The sequence below is a fragment of the Tamandua tetradactyla genome, chromosome 1 (assembly GCF_023851605.1).
Source record: "Tamandua tetradactyla isolate mTamTet1 chromosome 1, mTamTet1.pri, whole genome shotgun sequence".
NCBI classification, from domain to species: Eukaryota; Metazoa; Chordata; class Mammalia; order Pilosa; family Myrmecophagidae; genus Tamandua; species Tamandua tetradactyla.
The window spans coordinates 22,752,512-22,772,650 of NC_135327.1; the positions used below are offsets into that span (position 1 = coordinate 22,752,512).

Below are 20,139 nucleotides of genomic sequence, written 5' to 3' on the forward strand. Positions count from 1 at the left end.
TTTCCACTCGGAGCCTTCTCTCTGACTTCCAGGAACCCTTTGATTAACTGCATCCCATATTCCCTGGGCCCCCAGGGCTAAAAGGCTGGGCTGGGGGAGGGCAGAAGGGCTGGGAGGTGGAATAGGGGTGGTAGGACAAGCCTGGTTCCAGGGCTCAGCTGCTGGCTGGAGGCTGGACTTGTGACCTGGGCCGAGCTTTGGGGAGGATGGGGAGAGCGGAGTGGAGGGAGGCAGTTGCCTTCGTGAACTCTTCCCTAGTGGACTTGTTTCGACTGAAATGCATCTGAGACCACAGGTCCCAGGCCAGGTTGCCTGTGGGGAGTGAGTGTCAGAAAGTACCCCCCAGGAGTCTTGGGGCCTGTTCTAGTTTGCTAGCTGCCGGAATGCAACATACCAGAGATGGATTGGCTTTTAATAAAAGGGGATTTATTTTGTTAGTTCTTAAGAGGAAAGGCAGCTAATTTTCAACTGAGGTTTTCTTATGTGGGAAGGCACAGGATGGTCTCTGCTGGTCTTCTCTCCAGGCCTCTGGGTTCCAACAACTTTCCCCGGGGTGATTTCCTTCTGCATCTCCAAAGGCCTGGACTGAGCTGCGAGTGCTGAGAGGAGGTATGCTGAGCTGCTTGGGCTGTGCTACGTTGCACTCTCTCATTTAAGCACCAGCCAATTTAGTCAAACGTCATTCATTGCAGCAGGCATGCCTCCTAGCCCACTGCAGATGTAAATCAGCAACAGATGAGGTTCACGTACCATCGGCTCATGTCCATAGCAGCAGAGCTAGGTACGCTCACCTGGCCAAGTTGACAATTGAATCTAACTACCACAGGGCCCATAGCCTGGGGGTGGGAGGGGCAGTCCCAGAGGGGTCTTTGGATCTTGGCCACCTGGGTGGCAGAGCTGAAGGCTGTCCCTTCAACTTAGCCCCTGGGACAGCAGTGCTCTGGAACAGGCCCTCTGTTAGCAACGCCTCTCTTCCAGAATCCCGGCTCCTGCTCCCCACATTTACTTCTTAATGTATTTTTCCAAAGTTGCCGGCAATTCTGGTTAATTGTTGTTTTCTTCTCCAAGGTTAGTGTTATCAATAAAACAACAGGTGTCATGTGGATTATTTGTGGTCATCATTTGTTAATTCTCATACCTGCACCACACTGGATTAATTGTTCCCTCTCTGCGATGTGTTTTGTACAGGGCGGGGAGGCAGAGTGGACAAATCACAGCAAGTCACTTCCTCTCATTTCAAAAATAGGGACAATTGCTTACTCAGTTGTGAAGATTATGTGAAATACTGTATTTCTTCTATTCTAAATGACAGACTCTCTGAGGAACTTTGGGCATGGAGAGAAAACAATAACTTGCATTTTGTCTAATTTATTAACTTTTTTTGGATTTTTAAAAAACAGTTTTGTTGCACTAAAACTGACGTGCATGCCCAACACCCACAAATGTTGCCTTGTGTGTACTTCAGAAGAAAATGTGGTCTCAGAGCAGGGGCTCTGGGGGCTCTTGTTTGCTGTGGGTTACAGAAAAGATGAAAATACTTGTCCAGGTAGTTGGGGCCACTTCACAGTCCAGTCGCTAAGCCTCTTTTTGCAGCTCCATTTGCAATCGCATCCGTGGTGTCTGCTACTCGGCTTCCATGACACGCTCACCACGCGCTCAGGACCTGTGCTCAGAAGGGCTCCTTTCTTGTTTTCCTGGTCAGCTGTTCCCATCTTGAAATTCTTAATAATTTTACCTTTGCCTTTGCATATGGTAAGTGAAATCCAATGGGACAATGGAGCATGCGTGTGAGCAGAAGAGATACATGCAACGTAGGCGTCCACCATTCCTTGCTTTCCTGTCCCCTTGAGCACAGAATTCTGGTAGACCTACAATGCATGGGAGCTCATGCAAAGCGAATACAAGGTAAGCACGCTATGTCTATGACCGAGTTCAAACCCGAAGTTTCTCAGTTGCAGAAAGAAGGCATTGGTGTTCTAAGAAACATGGGCAATCAAGGAACTTGTGTCATATCCTTTCTAATTCGTGTTACTTCCCTGTATTAGTCAACCTCTCACACTGAAAATGATGGCAGAGAAGGAAAGGGGAAGATAGGGCAACCCATAGTTCCTTTTCCTTTAGTCCTTCCTTATTCATTAGTGAGCTGAATGTCAGTAGGCTATGCACATATCAAGAAGTGAAATAAAAAGTTGAGTTAGTTTTGGGTTGCCTTTCCACTGTCTGGTAAGAATGAAATTCATATGCACATACTAGCTACAAAATACCAATTGTGTAATTCCAGTGATTCCACATATGAGTTAAATGTTCTTATGTTTGCCTTAAGACTGTCATTGCACAATATAAAGGGAATGGTAAAATGCATGCTAATAATTTAAATTTTTAACTTTTCTTTATTTAAAATCACATTAAGTAGGGCGGTGCAACGGTGGCTCAGTGGCAGAACTCTCGCCTGCCATTATGGAGACTCGGGATCGATTCCTGATGCCTGTCCACGCAAAAAATAAAAATCACATTAAGTAGCAAATAAAATGCATCATGACAAGCTTAGAGAGAGGCTGTGGAAGAAAGGAAAAAGTTTAATACTTTAGTACATATACCAGCGTTTTTTAATCCTTGCTTTTTAAACAAGTGGTCCCACATTTTCATTTTGCACTGGGCCCCAAAAGTTAGGCTGCTGGTCCTGTTTGGAATGCTGGCTGTCCGGATGCTGCCTCTCAGAGCTCAGCTGCCAGGCTGCCGGAGCTCTGACCACATGTAAGCACAGGTGTCCCGGCCCGTGTCCCGGCCCAAGTCCCGGCAGAGTGCTGTTGGGGATCACCCCAGCCCCGGTGACAAACAGAAGCCTCCCGATAATTCTAGTTTCCCCACCACACCCCCTTCCAGATATGTCCAGCCATGTGGGTCTTCCAGCCAAGGCCTCAGACACTATGAAGTAGAGAAAAACCCTTCTTTCAGTACCCCTGTGAATTCCTGACCCATGGAATCCACAGGCATAATAAAATGTATGGTGGAGGGTTTTTCTTTTCATTAATTAAAAAAATTTTTTTAAATGCCAAAAAACACCAAACGCAAACATTCTTAACTTTTGATCATTCTGTTTCACATATATAATTAGTAATTCACAATATCATCACATAGTTACATATTCATCATCATGATCATTTCTTGGAATATTTGCATCTATTCAGAAAAAGAAATAAAAAGAAAACAGAAAAAAATTCATACATATCATACCCCTCATCCCTCCCTTTCATTGATCACTAGCATTTCAATCTAAATTTAACATTTGTTCCCCCTATTATTTATTTTTATTCCATATATTTTACTCGTCTGTTGATAAGGTAGATAAAAGGAGCATCAGACACAAGGTTTTCACAATCACACAGTTATCATTATACAATCATCTTTAAGAAACATGGCTACTGGAACACAGCTCTACATTTTCAGGCAGTTCCCTCCAGCCTCTCCATTTCCTCTTGGATAACAAGGTGATATCTACTTAATGTATAAGAATAACCTCCAGGATAACCTCTCGACTCTGTTTGGAATCTCTCAGCCATTGACACTTTATTTTGTGTCATTTCACTGTCCCCGCTTTTGGTTGAGAAGGTTTCCTCAACCCGTGATGCTGAGTCTCAGCTCATTCTAGGGTTTTTCTCATCCCTTGATGCTGAGTCTCAGCTCATTCTAGGATTTCTGTCCCACATTGCCAGGAAGGTCCACACCCCTGGGAGTCATGTCCCATGTAGAAAGGGGGAGGATGGTGAATTTGCTTGTTGTGTTGGCTGGAGAGAGAGGCCACATCTGAGCAACAAAAGAGGCTCTCTTGGGGGTGACTCTTAGTCCTAATTTTAAGTAGGCTTGACCTATTTTTTGTGGGGTTAAGTTTCATATGAACAAACCCCAAGACTGGGGGCTCAGCCTATAGCTTTGGTTGTCCACACTGCTTGTGAGAATATCAAGAATTCAACTTGGGGAAGTTGTATTTTCCCCCTTTCTCACCATTCTTTGCAAATCCTTTTTTATTCACTGTTCAAATCACTCTGGGATTTATCGGGGCATCACTCTGGACAAACCAACAAAATCTCGTGTCCTACTCAAGGTTCCATGTACTTATAGTGTTCAATTAAGCTGTCTGCATAAGTTATATTAGGAAATGCGCTAGTCAAAATGTAAACATTGTACCAAATAAACATTTTTTGCTTTAGTCTCACACATAAGTTAAAATTTTAAAATATTACCATATATTTTCAGCACCCTGCAGTAATGACATTCCTTTGTTCTTCCTCATGCACGAACATTTTTTCAATTTGTACATTTAGTCACTATCATTATACACTCTAGGCATTCCTAGATTATACCATCTCAGTCTTTATCATCTATCTTTCTCTCTGATTTCATTTGTGATGGTGGCAGGTTTTTGCCGCTAAGGTTGGGATGGTTTGATACAGAAATAAATACCGTAGTTTATTCGTTTGGGATGATTCCAGTCTTCTGTTAATAAAATGAAGCTGCAGTGAATAAACTTGTATATATATTGCATCTATTCAGGGCAGATTCTTAGAAATGAGGATTCCTGGGTCAAAGGGTAAAGGGTAAAATACATAATTTTGTTAGCTGTTGCTAAATTCTTGCCCAAACTCTTATCTTCCCTCAAATGGCTTCCTCTGTGTTTCCACTGTATTTGTACATGTACTATCTCCCTATACTAATATATATATACCTATATAAAGAGAAGCACACATAGAGACAAGTGTTCAAATAAAGGTACAACTTGATGATTTACTAGAAACTGGACACATGTGTAACCCTCACCCAGGTCAAGAAACAAACATTCCCAGAACCCCAAAAGCTGCCCTAGTGCCCCCTCCCAACAAATACTCCCTTCCATGTAGGAATTTACCACTATTTATCTGTTTTCCTCTTGAGGTTCCCGGTTAGTGGCTAAGCGGTTCCATTCACTTTGGCTTCTGTCACAGTCAGCAGAACCTCTTGCACAGATGTCAGCCTTGTTAGAAACCCCTGCACCTCTCCTTCAGTCTAACTGTTCTAAAACTAGGTTTCTGTGGAACCCCGGGGTCCTTTCCCAAACCACAGGGAAACAGCAATTGAATGGACTGGCTTCTTTCTGTTTATGTTTGCCCTGACGTCTTTCGGGGTCTGCATCTTGTCTGTACCAAGTTTTGTCTATGACAAATGATGAAGACATGGGAAAGAGTGGGAAAACCCAGAAATGCCACGGGCTGCCCTGGGAACAACACAGACCACCATTTATGGAGGGGCCTCCTGGGGACAGGGCTTTCACACGCAATAAATAGGCTTTCTCTAAATCTTCACAAATCCTTAGCAAAATAGGTATCACGTCTCTATTTCCCCAAGAGTGAAAACCAGGTTCTGAAGGGGGAAGTAACTTGCCCAAGGTCACACGCTCACAGGGTGGGGGTGGGGGATGGGAGAACGGAAAGCCTTTGGGCTCTGCGCCACCCCACTGCGCTGGCTCCTTTGAGTTCAGGCCACATCTATTTGTGCCTTCTCCTAAGACTGGAACCCAAGGCTCTGCCTGCCCCAGCCCCTGCTGGGATTCCTGCCTCTTACCCTTCCTGACTTCTCTGGTGCTTCTCCTTGGGCCAGCCCCTGGGCCTTTGCACGTCTCTCTGCCTGGAGCCCTCCTTTACCTTCACTAGCTCCTCCTTGTCCTGAATAAGTCCCAGAGCACCTTATAGTTCATGCATTGTACTATAATGCATGTTCAGTTGTTTTATTATTTTTAAAATTTCTGTCTCCTCCCACCCACCCCCAGACCGTAAGGACCTTAGAGCAGGTGCCAGGTCCATCTTGCTCATGGCTGTATCTCCAGAGCCCAGCACAGGTAGATCATCAACAAATATTTGCGAAGGGAAGGGATGATCTTACATGAGTCTTCTGGCTACCCTGCAAAGCAAGCAGGGCTGGACTGCTCCCACATTGCAGATGAGGAGAGTGAAGCCTGGAGAAGGAAGGGGCTGGTCCAGTCCCCTGTGACTTGTGGACACAACCAGGACTTGTCCACCATGGTCTTGATACCCCATCCCAGATGCACAGGGGCGGATGAAGACTGAGAGAAGGGTCCTCAGCCAGCCAGGGGGCTTCCTGGCATCCACAGCCTCTCCCCTGACCCTCACATTAGAATCAGGAAGCCTGTCTTGCACAGAAAGGAGGCTGGGGAGGCTGAAGGAGAGCGTGAAGTCCTCTTCAGAAAAGCACTGGGGACATCAGCCCCTGTGGCCAGGCGTCCTGAAGCCAGGGCCTGAGAGTCAGATTTGGGGGAAAGGAGCTCCTGTGGGCAGGGCTGGGAGGAAGGTCCGTCCTCTGCCTACAGGGTACCAGTTTACCCCCAGGAGCATCCAGTGGAGATAATGGGCCTTTACCTTCACATACGAATTTCAAGCAACTGGTCAACTGGAACTCAGCAGACGTTCATATATTTATGCATGTTTCCTCTTCTTCTTTTTTTAACGTATGGTTCTTTAACCTTGGTCATGAGGGAACACAAGATCAAGTTTAAACATGTTCAGAGCAGTTGATTTGGGTCCAAAGCACCTTTGTAATCCTTTGGCCAAATGACTTCACTTCTTTGGATTTTCACTCTCAGTATGCAGCACGCCCTGCTGTGGGCACCTTACGATTTACTAAGAATTTTCGAGGCTCTCTTGTTACCCCATTCTATTGATGATATTGCTGCAGCTCAGAAAGGTGGGAACATTTGCCCAAAGCCACACAGCCTGTGTGTGGGCAGAAGTGGGGCTTGGAGAGCCAGAGAGCTGAATGATGAGCGGTATTGCATGGAACAGTCACCGTGTCCTGGGCCCTGTGTTTGGTGCTACAGGAGATAAAAAGGCCCAGAAGAAACTGAAATTCTTCAGAAAAAACTGATGGACATCTGGGACCATTTCTTCAAAAGGAAGCCTTCAAGTCAGAAGCTTCTGACCTTCAGGGTGAGAAGACCTGGAGCAGAAGTGAAACTAGAGCAGTATTGAGCTGGCTGATGAAGAGACCAGATTGCAGGCTCAGGGCTGGACTATATTCTAAGGGCACTGGGGAGCCAGTGAAGGCTCCAGGCAGCAGGGGGCATGACGTGATTGTAAGCCAGGAAGCAGCAGAGAGTGCCACTGTCCTGTTTCCCTTCCTGACAGCAGGGAATGGCACTTTCAGGTACATCTGCCCCAGCCCCAGAGAGGAGAGGTGCAGTGGAGGTGCCTGCCAGCTCAGCTGCAGCTTACATGGGAGAGAAGTAAACTATCTTATACAACCCGCTGAGTTTTGGGGCCTTTCTTACAGCAGCTTAGCCTAACCCTGACTCCCCGTGCAACCTCAGGCAAGGCACTTGACTTCTCTGTGCTTCAGTTTCAACATCTGTAAAATGGGGATAACAGGGGAACCTACTAGGAGTCAGTGAGATGCTGTGAGAACAGCTGGCCAGAAGGAGGCGCGCAGTCACCGCCAATCATCCCAGTTATTCCAAGCTGACCCTCAGGTAGGAGACATTCTTAACTCCCCATTTAGCCTGAGGGCAGAGGTCTTGTTTTCTCTTTCTCCTCCTGACTCCCTCCAGTGGCACCTGGCACAGGGCAGTGGACACAAGAAGCCCTTCCCCCAGGTTGATACATAATCACATCTGGATGACTTTTAGGTGGAGGGATTCTCTCCTGCATTCTACAGATAGAGAAACTGAGGCCTAGAGGGGCAGGGATGGCTGGATCCAGGGGGCCCCTTCCCCGGTCCTTGGCAGGTATGGGGGTGGGATTGGGGTTGGGGGTCCATCTCTGATGTAGACGCTCAGAGATCAGAGGCAAGGTACATACCTCATCACTCTCCCCCTCGCTCACTGTGCTACAGCCACACTGGTCTTCTTGCAATTCCTCAACTAAGCTAAGCTTGTGGCCACCTCAGGGCCTTTGCACTCTTAATTTCCTTCTTCCAGGCCTGCTCTTCCCACGGCGCTTCACTTGGCTTCCTCTTTCTTGCCTTTTAGGCCTCAATTTAAACACCGCTTTTCCAGAAAGGCCTCCCCTGATCACCCGAGGTTGGACTCTTTATAATTTCCTTCCCTCTACATCTATTTATTTTCTTTGTGTGCAATATTTTAACTAATTCGTTAATTCGTTGTTTTTTTTTTTTTTTGCCAGACTCTCCCTCTAGCCTGTTAAGCTCTGTGAGTAAAAGACTGTGGCTGTGTCTTGTTCCCTACTCCGTCACCATCTCCCAGCCGGGCCTTGCCCAGACAGTCCCTCAATCCACACCTGCTAAGTGAACGAATGAACGGACGCGTGAGTGACTGCAGAGCACTCTGATGTGCCAGGCCTGGATGCCCCCCATCACTGAGCTCTCAGCACTCTCCTGTGAGCCCGAGTCTGCTCCCCCCACCTTGCAGACAAGGAAAGGGATGTTCAGAGAGGTGACACAGGGCAGAACAGGGAGGTGTCAGATGCTAGAGGCCATCAGTCCTTCCTGTCCTTGGGAAGCATGAGAACTGCAGCTGCACAAACCCACCTTAATCCAATGCGAGGACGCAGCCAATTAATGCACTCCACGGACCAGACTCCATTCTCCAAAAGGCCGCTCCCTTAAAAGATGCTGATGCTGAGCCTGCCATCATTAAGGCAACAATAGAAGCTTTCCGAAGCATCTTTGATGGGGAAGGTGAAGGCTCACGCGGCCACGGTGGGGGTGGGGGTGGGGGGGGGGTGGACAAAAACCTGGGAAAGAGGTCAAACTCTATGGCCGCTTAAGAGAGACGAGCTGATGCTGGCCCTCCCTCCCTCCCTTGAAGGGCCACCTTCTACCTCACCCTGGCTGCCTCCCTGGCCTGGGTGCAGTAAACTCTTTTCCCCCAGCGTGGAAGCCGCCTTTGCCAAGAACATGCTGTTTCTGGGCAGAGTTCTCGGGAACTATGTGTTCTGTCCATCTGGCCCCATCCAGACCTACTAGGTGTCAGGGGGAAGGACGGACTGGTCTTGCAGACCTTTCCAGAAAGTTCTTTCAGTCCCTGGATACAGGCAGAGGGTCCATCACTCCAGTATTTTTGTGGTACTGTCAAAATGCCTCAAGAGAGCTTTGGGTGAGGGAAGCAGCCCACGGATGCAAGGGCCCTGGGGTGGTGGTGGGTCGCTGGGTGCACCTCAAATAAGGCCCTTGCCTCTCTGAGTCCAGTTCCCTCATCACTAAGATGGGGAGAAGGCTGATATGACGCAGGGAGGTGCCAGGATTCTGTATAGGAACTTGCATGTATGGGTACCGCAAAAGCCAGTTCTGCAAGCTGTAGCTCCCAGCAGCCACACCTCCCCAGGGCCCTGCTGCTGCCCAGGTCTCTCCGGCTTGTCTCGTCTGCAGCCAACGTGAGTCTGCGTCATTGTCAGAAGGGCTTTAGCAGTTGGCAGGTGCTCCCTCTTTAGGGTACAGTGGGGACAACTGAGGCTCAGACATGGCCAGGGGCTCTGCTCCAAGGGCAGGGACCAGGACGGCAAACCAGGGTCTGGCATCCCCAGGCAGGACACAGCTGTATCCTTTGTGTGTGTGCATTCGTGTTACAATAAAACCTTATTTATGAAAAATACATGGTGGGCTAGATTTGGTTCACAAGCCACAGTTTGCTGTCCCCTGCCCTACAGGATTTGAACTTGCGTTCACTGGCCTGTGGGATTAAGGCCCAAAGTCCTGTGCCTGTGTCCACAGTCTGGTCCTGCCTGCCAGTCTCCACTACCCGCCTCTCACCACAGCCCAAGCACACTGCCTGTGCTTCTCAAAAGCCATCACCGATGTTTTATACCTACAGAGGTGCGCTCCAGCCCTCCTGTGTTTATTATCCCTCCTGAACTCCTGCACACCATTCAAGGCTGAGTTCAGATGCTATCTCATCATGGAGCATTTTCCATCTGCTCCATCAAAACAACTGTGTCCTTGAGAGTTTGAGGCAATCTTAGGGTGAGCTGGACCCTGGGGACAGGCCTTGGGTGGGGGGGAGGTTGTGCAGAAAGGCTGGGAGAGGGGGCGGAAATGGAGGAGAAGAGAAGTGGGAGGCAGAGAGACAGAGGAGGAAAAGGCAACACCTTTTCTAGCCTGCCAGCATCCCTCCCTCCTGAAGACGGTGCCTCGGTTCCCCCACTGCCCGTTCGTGTGGATTTGGGTTGGACTGGCCCACCGTCTGGTTCCAGGCACGATCGTGTGACCTAGGCCTGGTCAAAGGGAATCATAGTGGAAAGCAGCAGAGGGACCTGGGACTGGTGCTGGCTGGCGAGGGGATGCTGAGCTGGGGGCTGCTCCCGGGGCTGTCAAAGCATCATGTCAGGAGAGAGCCTGACGGGGAATGGAGTCAACCTGGACGGCAGGGCCAAGTGCTGGAGAGTGACGTCATTTGGGCCCCTGGATTTAACTGCGTCTGAACCCAGCCCTAGACCTCCCAGCTGCGTGAGCCAATCCATTCCCTAGGGTGAGTGTTCAATCCCTGCACCCGAGAGTCCTGGTGTGGAGGAAGAAGGAAGGGTGGATAGTAGGAGCAGATGTCTGAAGGGAATCCAAATCAGCTTCCTAGCCTTTTTAGGAAACTGGATTTACGGAGCACAAACAGGGACTGGGGTCTTCGCAGTGCCCAGAGGAATCCCATCTCTGGGGCTCTCAGCTTTGTCCTCAGCCCCCAGCACTCAGCCAGCCTACCAGCTCCGCAGTACAAAGCTAAAATGCAATTTCCCCGCCTGGTTCCAGAAGAGGGGGTGCATGTGCTGGGGGTGGGGTACACTGTCCTCACCCCACACGCCTTTTGGGGAGGTAACATTTATTAGGCACCTGCTCCATGTCATGTTGAGTTTACATACATTGTCTCATGTCATCCTTCCCACAGACCAGCGAGGAGGGATTATTATTTCCATTTCACAGATAAGACAATAGAGGTTTTGACATTTGACCAGACAATCGAGGCCTTGAGAAGCTGAGCCATTGTCCCAAAGTCCCACAGCTGGAGCAGGTTTGTCTGACCCCAAAGCCCTGGCCGTGGCACCCCTCTCCACACAGCAGATGCTAAATAAAAGTCTGCTGGACAGGGCGGGCCACAGCGGCTCAGCAGGCAGAGCTCTCACTTGCCATGCTGGAGACCTGGGTTGGTTTTCCGGTGCCTGCCCATGCAAAAAAAAAAAAAAAAAACAGTCTGCTGAACTAAGGCTGTGAAAGGTAATCTGAGCATTGGGGAGCAACCTGCCTCTAAACACACCCCTTTCCTGCCATCAGCAACCACATCATTTGGGTCTTGAGAGGGGGCAAGTGTTGTTACCGTTGGGGATCCAAGTCTGAGCTGTGCTCACTCTGGGGACCAGCTGAGGGTGAGACTCAGGGGTGGCAGGAAAGCCAGGTGGGGTGTGCTACCTCTGTGTGCTACCTCAGCTCCCCCCAGGAGGGTCGCATGCTGTGGGAGGGCAGGCTGGGTCCCAGCTGCGCTGGGTGTTGGCCGATCGACGGTCACAGGTCTGCGGTGACCCATGGGGCTGAGGAGGGTGATGTGTGGATGGGAGGGGAAGGGGTGGCACAGGGACTGCGGCCCCTTTGTGATTCTGGCCTCTTGAGAAAGCTCATGTGGAGCCCCAGGTGTCCCCAACTCAGGCAAAGGCCCAGCCTCCTCCCCTCTGCACCCCCAGACGCAGCATTGGGATGGGGAGTTAGGGGGTTGGCTTGAAGTGGACAGCCCTCAGCATTCACCGTACCTGAGTCTGGGTGAGCTGGGGCTTTGGGGAGCGCTGGGGGCGGCCACCCAGGCAGAGATCTGGCATCAGTCCACAGCTGACTCCTAAGGATACTGACTCCCAGGGCCTGCTTGAGGGATGGTGTGTCTGCTCTAACCTAAAAGTTGCCGGCAGTTCTTGGTAGGGGCTGCTGGAGGCGGTTGCTGTAACCTTTGTAGCCTGGAAGGGCCGGTGCAGCTTAGGGTCGGGGAGGGACCCCGGGGTGCCTCCTCAGGACAGATAAGGACCAGCTTTTTCTGAGGGCATCCACAGCCCTGAGAGATGCTCCGGGACAAACAGGAACTGTTTTCTAATAAGCATGTGTGGGGAAAGCTGCCCACTCTAGCCCCTTCCTGGGCAGTTGCCATGCATGGGGCCATGCTAAAGGCTCTGATAAGTTCTGCAGCTAAAACTGTTCACTTTGGTTTAACCTAGTGTTTCCCTCTCTCACTTGATCATAGGTACTGTTAGTGGGTAGCCCTACTTATCTCCTGTGGGAGGTGCTCTAGAACACACCAGGATGGAGGGTGAAGCCTTCCTAGATCACCTGAAACCCTTGAGAGATCAGGTATGAGCTCTGGACTCTGAGGCTCACGGGTGCTAGTGGGGTGGGGGAATCCTGACTCCCCTTAGTGGGTGGATGTGGCCCATTCGTCCTTGAAAGGAAAACTCAAAGGCATTTCAAGGCTGGGAAAACTCACTTCAGACTTGGAACAGGAGAGATCTCCCCACAACCCCGGGCAGCATCTGCATCTCCATCAGAACAGCTTCCTGCCTGCAGGTATTTTCCCACCTGCCTGAAACACCACCGTCAGTCAGTCCTGTACTCCTTTGAGGAAACCAGTTAAGTCTCAATCAGCTCATTCAGGCTGTTGTGAGCCTCAAGTAGGCAGGGTGTCCTTGCCGGAGACAGGGGGGGAAGAGGGTCGAGGGGTACTGCCAAAGCAGGGACCCCCCAAACACCCACCATTTCACAACTCGAGGGAATCAGGGGGGCTCTTCTGGACTCCTGGCCCAAGGAGGCCTGGCTCAAGACAAGCCCCGGGTGCTGCGTCCTGTGTTTTGGCCCAGGTGGTCCAGGGGTTCCCCGACCCGCTCCCCCTCTGCGGTCCAGCGTCCGGCGCGGCGGCTCGCTAGCGCCCCCTGGGACGGATCATCATGCGCGTGGCGCGCAGCGAGTAGCTGGGGCCCTGGAAGTAGTGCCAGCGGATGCCGTTGAGCTTGCGCAGGTGGCGGCCAGCCGGGTAGTAGATGCCGTTGAGGTTTGAGAGGCCGCAGGCGTCGAACCACCACCCTGGAGGGAGGAGGAGCGGAGAGGCTTTGGGGAGGTGGGGGCCCAGCAAAGACTCGTCTTCTCGGGGAAGCCGCTTGCTGGGGAGGGGTCCGGACCGGGCGCGGGCGTCGGGGGGGCCGGGTGCGAGGGCTCCCAGGACGTCGGCTCAGGCCGGGACCGCCAGAGGGCGCCACTGGGCCCCTCCTCGCCTTCCCGGGTCTCGCCTCCCTCGTGCGATTTCATCCACCCTCTCACCCTCCCCGTCGATTTCTTATGGTCTTTGTCGCTCTCTGAGCCTCACACACAGGGTTCCCCTCTCTCTCTCTCTCTGTATGTCTGTCTTTGATGGTCTCTGTCCCTGTTTTACTGCATTTCTCTGGGTCTCTCCTCTCCCACGTGGGACCCATCTCTCTGTCTTTCTTTGCTTTCCATCTCTCTGCCTGCACTTATCATCCTTGCGCAGTTCTGTCTTTGCCTCTGTGTCTCCCTGTCAGGCTTGATGTCTCTCTCTCTCTGTCTCCCTCTATCCCTCCCACTCTGTCTGGGTCTCTGGTTCATGCCCAGCCCATCCCCCCCCCGACCACCGTGTGGGCCAGCGTTGGTGGGGGGCGGCGGCCTCTGCCTCTGCATGCCCGGGCCTCCTCCATCCTGCAGACCTGGGGAGGGGGCCTGTTGGGCAAACTGCCTCCCTAGGGCTTGTTCTCTGAGGCGGTGCCAGCATTAGGAGTTGGCGAGAGTCTGGAGGGGACCCTATGGGTGGGGCCCGGTCAGGTGAGCCTGGGCTGGGTGAGGCTCCGCCCCATCTCGCACCCACCTCCAGAGAGCATGTGGGCGCACTTGCAGACGCAGTTGTCATTGTCGGCGTCGCGGGTGCTGAAGTTGGTGCCCTGCAGGACCAGGCTGCTCTGGCGCCCTGCTGTGCCATGGTACCCTCTCAGGGAAAGCCTGGAGGCCACCCGGAGGTGGTGAGGAGAGAGGGGCCCAGAGTCAGGTTGGGGCTGCGCCGCAGGAGTTGAGGCAGGGCACTCTCAGAGGCCTTTATCCCAGGCCGAATCTCACCCCGGTGGCCCTGGGAGGGGGAGCCCCAGCCTGGGATCCTTGTGCTGCTTCCCTTCCTGGTGACCCTCCCCACCTGCTCACCTCTTGACCCCCTTTGCCAAGCTGAACCTGAGCCTTGGAGAGGAGTGAGAATGATCATGAAAACATCCAGGACGCAGGTTAACCATTTTTGTGTGCCCCCTAGAGGCCAGGCATTATTCAAAGTGCTTTGTGGGGATTAACGCTTTCTCATTTAATCCTTGCAACATCCTATTACTCCATTTTACAGATGAGAAAACTGAGATCTCAAGAGTCAAAGGAACCTACCCAAGGTCATAGAACACATGACAGTCAGAACGAGATTCTAACCCAGCGTGGCCTGATTTGGGAGACTGTGTGCATTTTGTTCTTCAACTGACCCTGCTGCAAGGTCCAACCCTGTTGTACCCCCCCCACATCCACTCACCGCCTCCAGGAAGCCTTCCCTGACCACACTAGCCCACCTGGAGCTCTGCCTGTGGGTGTCCCAGCCTGCCACTTAGACATCTGCACTCAACGGGGAAGGCTCCTACCCAGCTGGGCTGTGAGGCCCTGGCGGGCTTGTCCAGGCCTGTGCCGTGACTAAGTCCATAAACTCTGGGGACTCAACACCTGGATTCAAGTCCCAGCTCTGCCCCTCACTAGTGCCATTGCAACTGAGAAGTTACGATTTAAGAGATGATTATGATTACTGAATTATTATATAGATATTTCTTTTCACTTTCTGATATATTAGAGTAGACAGTGAACACATGAAATCTCTGAACTGTCTCCAGCTGCCTTGATCTCTGATATGACTGTTTAGCCTTTATCTTGTGCCCTTGGGATTGTAAACAACCTGTGACTAACCTTCACTTGTACCCATTTACTTAGTTTTTCAACCTTAGAGTCTTGTGAACACTAAAGAAAGCCCCTAATGTTTACTAACATTAGGGTCAGCCCAGAGCTAACCCATCCCATTTCCAAAGTTATCTTGATAACTGAGAATGGATCTAACCAAAATGGGAGTGTCTGACATGTGTGGTACCTTAGACTTTAACCTCATTATAATACTAAAAACCTTCCCATCTTTTAATCCTGTAACTATCAAAATGACTGCAGTTCTGGGAGACAGAGTTTTTGGGCCAGGAGGCCATCTGATCTCCTGCTTTGTGCTTTTAGCAGTAAACTTTTATCTCTGAAACCCCAGTGTCTCAAGAATTGGTCATATAAGTGCATGGGCAAAAGAATCTGCCACCTTTGTCCGGTAATAGCGTGACCTTGTAATATTAACAGCGATGACCTTGTGATATTAACAGCGATGACCTCGTTGGGCTGTTGTGATTGGACGACTTCAGTGAGCAGAGGGCAGAGCAGCGTCCCACAGATGGGAACGCATTTGGCAGGACTCGCGCCTGGGTCCTGGGCCTCGGCGCAGGGCCGGCTCAGGCCTCAGGCCTTGCTGCGTGTGGCTAGAGGCGGTGTTGGGAGCCTGCAGAAGGGGAGGGGCTGCACGGGCAGCTGAGGTGGGGAGCCAGCCCATTTGGGAGCAGTGAGGGAGTTCCTACTGGGCAGCGGCTAGCCTATGCCAGATGCGGCCAGGGCAGCTCTGGGCCCCTCTGGTTCCCCCAGCAGAGGGCCTTGGAGCTGCTTCCTAGCGAGGTCCAGAGAGAATGAGGGGCCTGGGCACAGGGCTTGGCTCAGCCTCTATACCTCCCGCCCACCGGCCCAGGGTCTCTGTCTGTTTGCTGAGGCAGGTACATGGCCTGCAGGGTCCCAGTGGCTCCGTCCAGCTGTGAAGCCCTGTCTTGCTCTTAAATGTACGACCCTGGGTTCTGATGACTGGCGTTGCCAAACCCCTTGCACCACGGCACACCTGGCCAGGGCTTCCTGGGGTGGGGACAAGAAGGCTGGCATACCCCCCTCAGACGGCCCCAGCTTCTCCTTGAAGTTGACCCTCAAAGGCTCAGTTTAAGTCAAGTCAAGGCCAGGCTCAGAGCTCAGGCTGAGGTTTTGGGTTAGACTCACTCTGGGGGATGGATGGGGTCAGGGCTGAACAAAGCTGGCTGTCCTATGGGGCCACTCCAGCAGCTCTGGCCCTTCTATTGTACCTAAATTCTCAGCTTAGGCTCTGCTTCTTTTTTGTTCTGCTCTTGGAGGCAGAATGGGGATCTGTGGTCTCTGGGGATGCTGAGTCACTGACTGGGAAACCCCACCGTGACCCACTGTTCAGATGCCCTTTAGATGTGTTTCAGGCTCAGGCCTAAAGAGACCCAGAGGCACGAGAATCTTGGGGATTCCTGAGATAGACAACAAAACGCATTTCCCTCATGTCTGTGGATATGTGTGTGAGTCTGTGTGTTTGTAGTTGTGAGTGTTTGGGTAAGATCCCTTGTACCTGCACAGGAATGAATGGGTTTGCGTTGAGTTTGTGCTAGAATATATGTTGTGGGTCCAAAAGCATGCTTTGGAGCTGTTCTTTGTGCCTGGGATTGTGTGTGCATTTACCTGGGAGGGCTTCTGTGAGGCACGTTTGCACACGTCTGGGTGTGTGTTTGTGCCAGGTGTGTGTGTGTTTGTGTAGCTTTGCACTCGTGTGTCTGTGTGCTCTGCAGGCCCATGCATGTACCACAAGGGTATGGTAAGCCCCTCCACATGTGTGTTTGTGTCTCTGTGTGTCCCAGTGTATCTGTGTGTTCTCTTGCACTCGTAATTGGGTCTGGGTGTGCTGGCATCTTGGGGAGACATGCGCTGGTGTCTGTGTGTGCCTTGCCCCATCCCACGCCATGGGCCTCTTCCTCTGCAGGCTTCTACACCTGCTCCAGCTCGGCTCCAGGAGGTCCCCATGATTGTGTTGGACAAATAAAGGAGCCCCTCTGGGCCTGATGCCACTCCCCAGCTGTTGACTGCCCTGGGCTTCTCTGTGGGGAGCCTCCCCAATTCAGCAGCTGGTTGAGCCTGGGAGGTGGGGGCTCAGGGACTGGCATCTTCTCTGTCCCTCTCTCCCTGGCCTTCCTCTGGCAGTTTCTAGACTCCTCTGCAGTTTCCAAGATCCCTCAGCTCAGCCTCTCAGGCTCTTCCTTATGGTCCCAGCAGTGGAACCTTGCTTAGGTTTGGAGCATCTGTGGCTTAGCTGGATGTCGATTCTTTCTGCCTTTTCTCAGAACATCCCCTCTGCCTGATTTACCCTTCTTATCCTCTCTTTGCCTGGAGAATGCCTACCACCAGTGATTGCAGGCATCACTTCCTTCAGGGAGTCTTCTCTGATTGCACAAGCCTCTCCTCTGGCTCCCTTGCCTCCTGAGCTTTCCCTTAAGCAACTCCTGTCTCCCTGCGGGTCTGCGGACGTGTCCACCCAGACAAATACACCGAACTGAATGGTGAACAACCTCAGGGGGTGAGGCCCAGGTCTGATTCTTCTCCAAATGACCAGCACCATGCCATGCTTAGCCCAGGACAAGTGTTGAAAGTACTATTATTATTATTACTGAGGGCTCTGTGGACAGTCAAGCAAACGTGAGCCCTTTAAGGCCTGGGTGTGGCAGTCTGGTGCCATGGGCACGGAGCTCTCCATGGCTCAGGTTAAAAGCAGAGGGAGCACATCAGATTCATGTATGGCAATGTGGTGAGAAGATCTGAACTAAACACACTGCAGATGATTGTACAGATGGACAGAAATAACAGATATACACATTGATGCAGAACAATTATATTTCTGTCTTTAAATATATTATGTTTGTATATCTCCAACATTTATTTAACACTTACTTTTTGTTAGGTGTCTTACCACAAATTGGCTCAATTATGACAGAGACACCATATTTTACAGATGAGAAAAACCAAGGCTCAGAGAGGTTAAGTAACTTGTCTAAGGCCACAAAGCTGATATGGTGGATTCAGACCCAGGCTGTCTGGCTCAGGGCCTGTGTTCTTTAGTGCAATGAGATCCTTCTAATGATATTTCTTTTCCAAGAAAAAATAACATATCCTGGGCTTGGGGTCATGGAAGTTGTTGTCTAAGAGTTGAGTCAGGGAGATGAGGCTTTAACTGCTTTCTGTGTATGAAAAACTCCGGAGGCTTTGCCAAACTCTTATGAGCTCACCATATACCAAGCACTGGGAATGGTAGTAAACAGAATGGGCTTGGTTCCTGATACACAGAGGGGGCCAGACAAGGGTGAGAGGGGCTGCCAATTATAATATTATTTGCTGAGCATTTGCCACGTGCCAGGCACTGTGTTAATGCTTTATGTGCAGTACCTCATGCAAACCCCACAACACTCTGAACGAGGTAGGTGTATCTGGCACACCCGCTTCATAGAAGAGAAGGTGGAGGGACTTGCCAAAGGTCACTTAGGGAGTGAGGGATGGAGATGGCACTTAAACCAAGGCTTTGTGGTCAGTGACTTAAGCAGGAGTCAGTACCAGTTGGCTGTGTGGAGAAGGAGAACATCCATCTCAGTTCAGCCTAGCCTAGACCCAGGATTTCTTACTCAGTCCTGAACCTTGTCCTCTAAGGAGGATATTATCAGACTGTGGTGAGTCCCCTAAGGAGGGATGTCAGAACAACATTGCAGGAGGAACCAGGGGCATTTAGTAAGAAAGAAGCTGAAAGGGGGAATTCAGCATAAAATGCAGGAGGACAGATTCCTTGGAAGGAAATGACCTCCCCATCAATGGAGGCAAGCAAGTCTGGATGATCCCTCCAGCTTTGGAGGGGATAATAGCCTCATACAAAGAGCCAGATGACATGTCTTCTGCAGCCCCATGAATATGAATCTATGAATTGAATTCTGTCCTTATTCAAAGATAGCCAGGTCCCAGACTTCTCTTCAAGATTCTTGAGTTTCTCAGAGAGACCACACCATGCAGTGGAAATACCATGGGTTTTGGAAACAAGCAGATCTGAGTTCAAATCCAGGTTCTACGTAAACTGTAACTCTGAGCAGGGAATTTAAGCTCTGGAGCCTCAGTTTCCCCATTATTATTCCTACCTCAAAGTGTTAGGAGGATTAAATGGACTAATGGGCCTGGAACATAGTAGGTTTTCAACAAATGCTCAATTCTTTCCCTAAACACACCAAGAACCGGGGTGAGGAGGGGCTGGGAAACCTTGATGATTTTACAATATCCTCACATTTAAGCCCATTCTGACACTGAAGAAGCAGAGGGGCAGATCACAGAGTGAGCCAGGGCAGAGCCAGGATGGGCCCAGGACTTCTGAGTCCCAATCCTATGGCCTCTGCCTCTCTGCCAGTGTGCAGGACAGGCTTGGCAAGTTACCCCCTCATTTCTGGTCCTCTAGAAAATAACTGAGTTGGGGTGCCTGACCTCGGAAGACCCCTTCCCGCTCCTGGGACGGTGGCGTCAGAGACATTCTCTCCACCCCACCCAGCGACCAGGATGTGCTGAGTGCTAACCAGCCGCTTCCAGACCCCATGACGCGCGCCTAAATGGGAGACAGATGGTGGGAAGAGGAGACACCCAGAGTCTGACCCTTGGCGCAGACTCTGTAGCCACTAGCCTGGGGACCCCTGGCCCACGCGCCATCCCACTTGCCAGCCCTCCTGCAGCCTCCTCCCGGCCTGGGCCCCGAGCCCACCTGTACAGCTGCCCCTCGCTGCCCAGCTGGAAATGCTCGTACTGGGAGTAGACCTCCTCGCCTTCCCAGTCCCGCAGCTCCACGCGCAGAGAGTAGGCCGCCCTGCTGGTGAGCTGGTGCACCACCTCATTGCCCAGCCAGTGCTCCCCGGCTGGGTCGCCGAAGCCCTACGGGAGGGGAGGAAGGGCGTGGGCTGCGTGCTGGGGGAGGGGCCTCTGTCCCTGGCTAAGGAGCTTGGCTGGGCCAGGCTCTGGGGGCCAAGGCCAGTGTGCGCAGCTCTGCGGGCGGGAGCTCCCCACCAACTAGAGGGAAAAGGCTAAGACTTTTGTAAATGCAAAAAAACCACAAAAAACAAAAAAAACCCTGAACTTTTATGAAGTTCAAAAACAGGCAAAGCCTGTTTATGGTGATTGAGGTCAGAATATAAATTGCATTTGGGAGAGTATTGATTGGGAGAGGACACT

At 51.3% G+C, this 20,139-nt stretch overlaps 2 protein-coding genes across 2 annotated transcripts in view; one reads left to right on the plus strand and one right to left on the minus strand.

The window, feature by feature from the left end:
• FAM110A (family with sequence similarity 110 member A) overlaps positions 1 to 20,139 on the plus strand; it is a 61,626-nt gene that overhangs the window by 25,438 nt on the left and 16,049 nt on the right. The gene's annotated exons all lie outside the window — the stretch shown is intronic.
• ANGPT4 (angiopoietin 4) overlaps positions 10,729 to 20,139 on the minus strand; it is a 48,020-nt gene continuing 38,609 nt past the window's right edge. Inside the window, exons 7-9 of the mRNA XM_077112108.1 lie at positions 19,676 to 19,842; positions 13,832 to 13,962; positions 10,729 to 13,038 (exon numbers count right to left, since the gene is read on the minus strand). Of these exons, the coding sequence (XP_076968223.1) occupies positions 12,878 to 13,038; positions 13,832 to 13,962; positions 19,676 to 19,842 (459 nt within the window). The 3' untranslated portion in view covers positions 10,729 to 12,877. The remainder of the gene's footprint in view (positions 13,039 to 13,831; positions 13,963 to 19,675; positions 19,843 to 20,139) is intronic.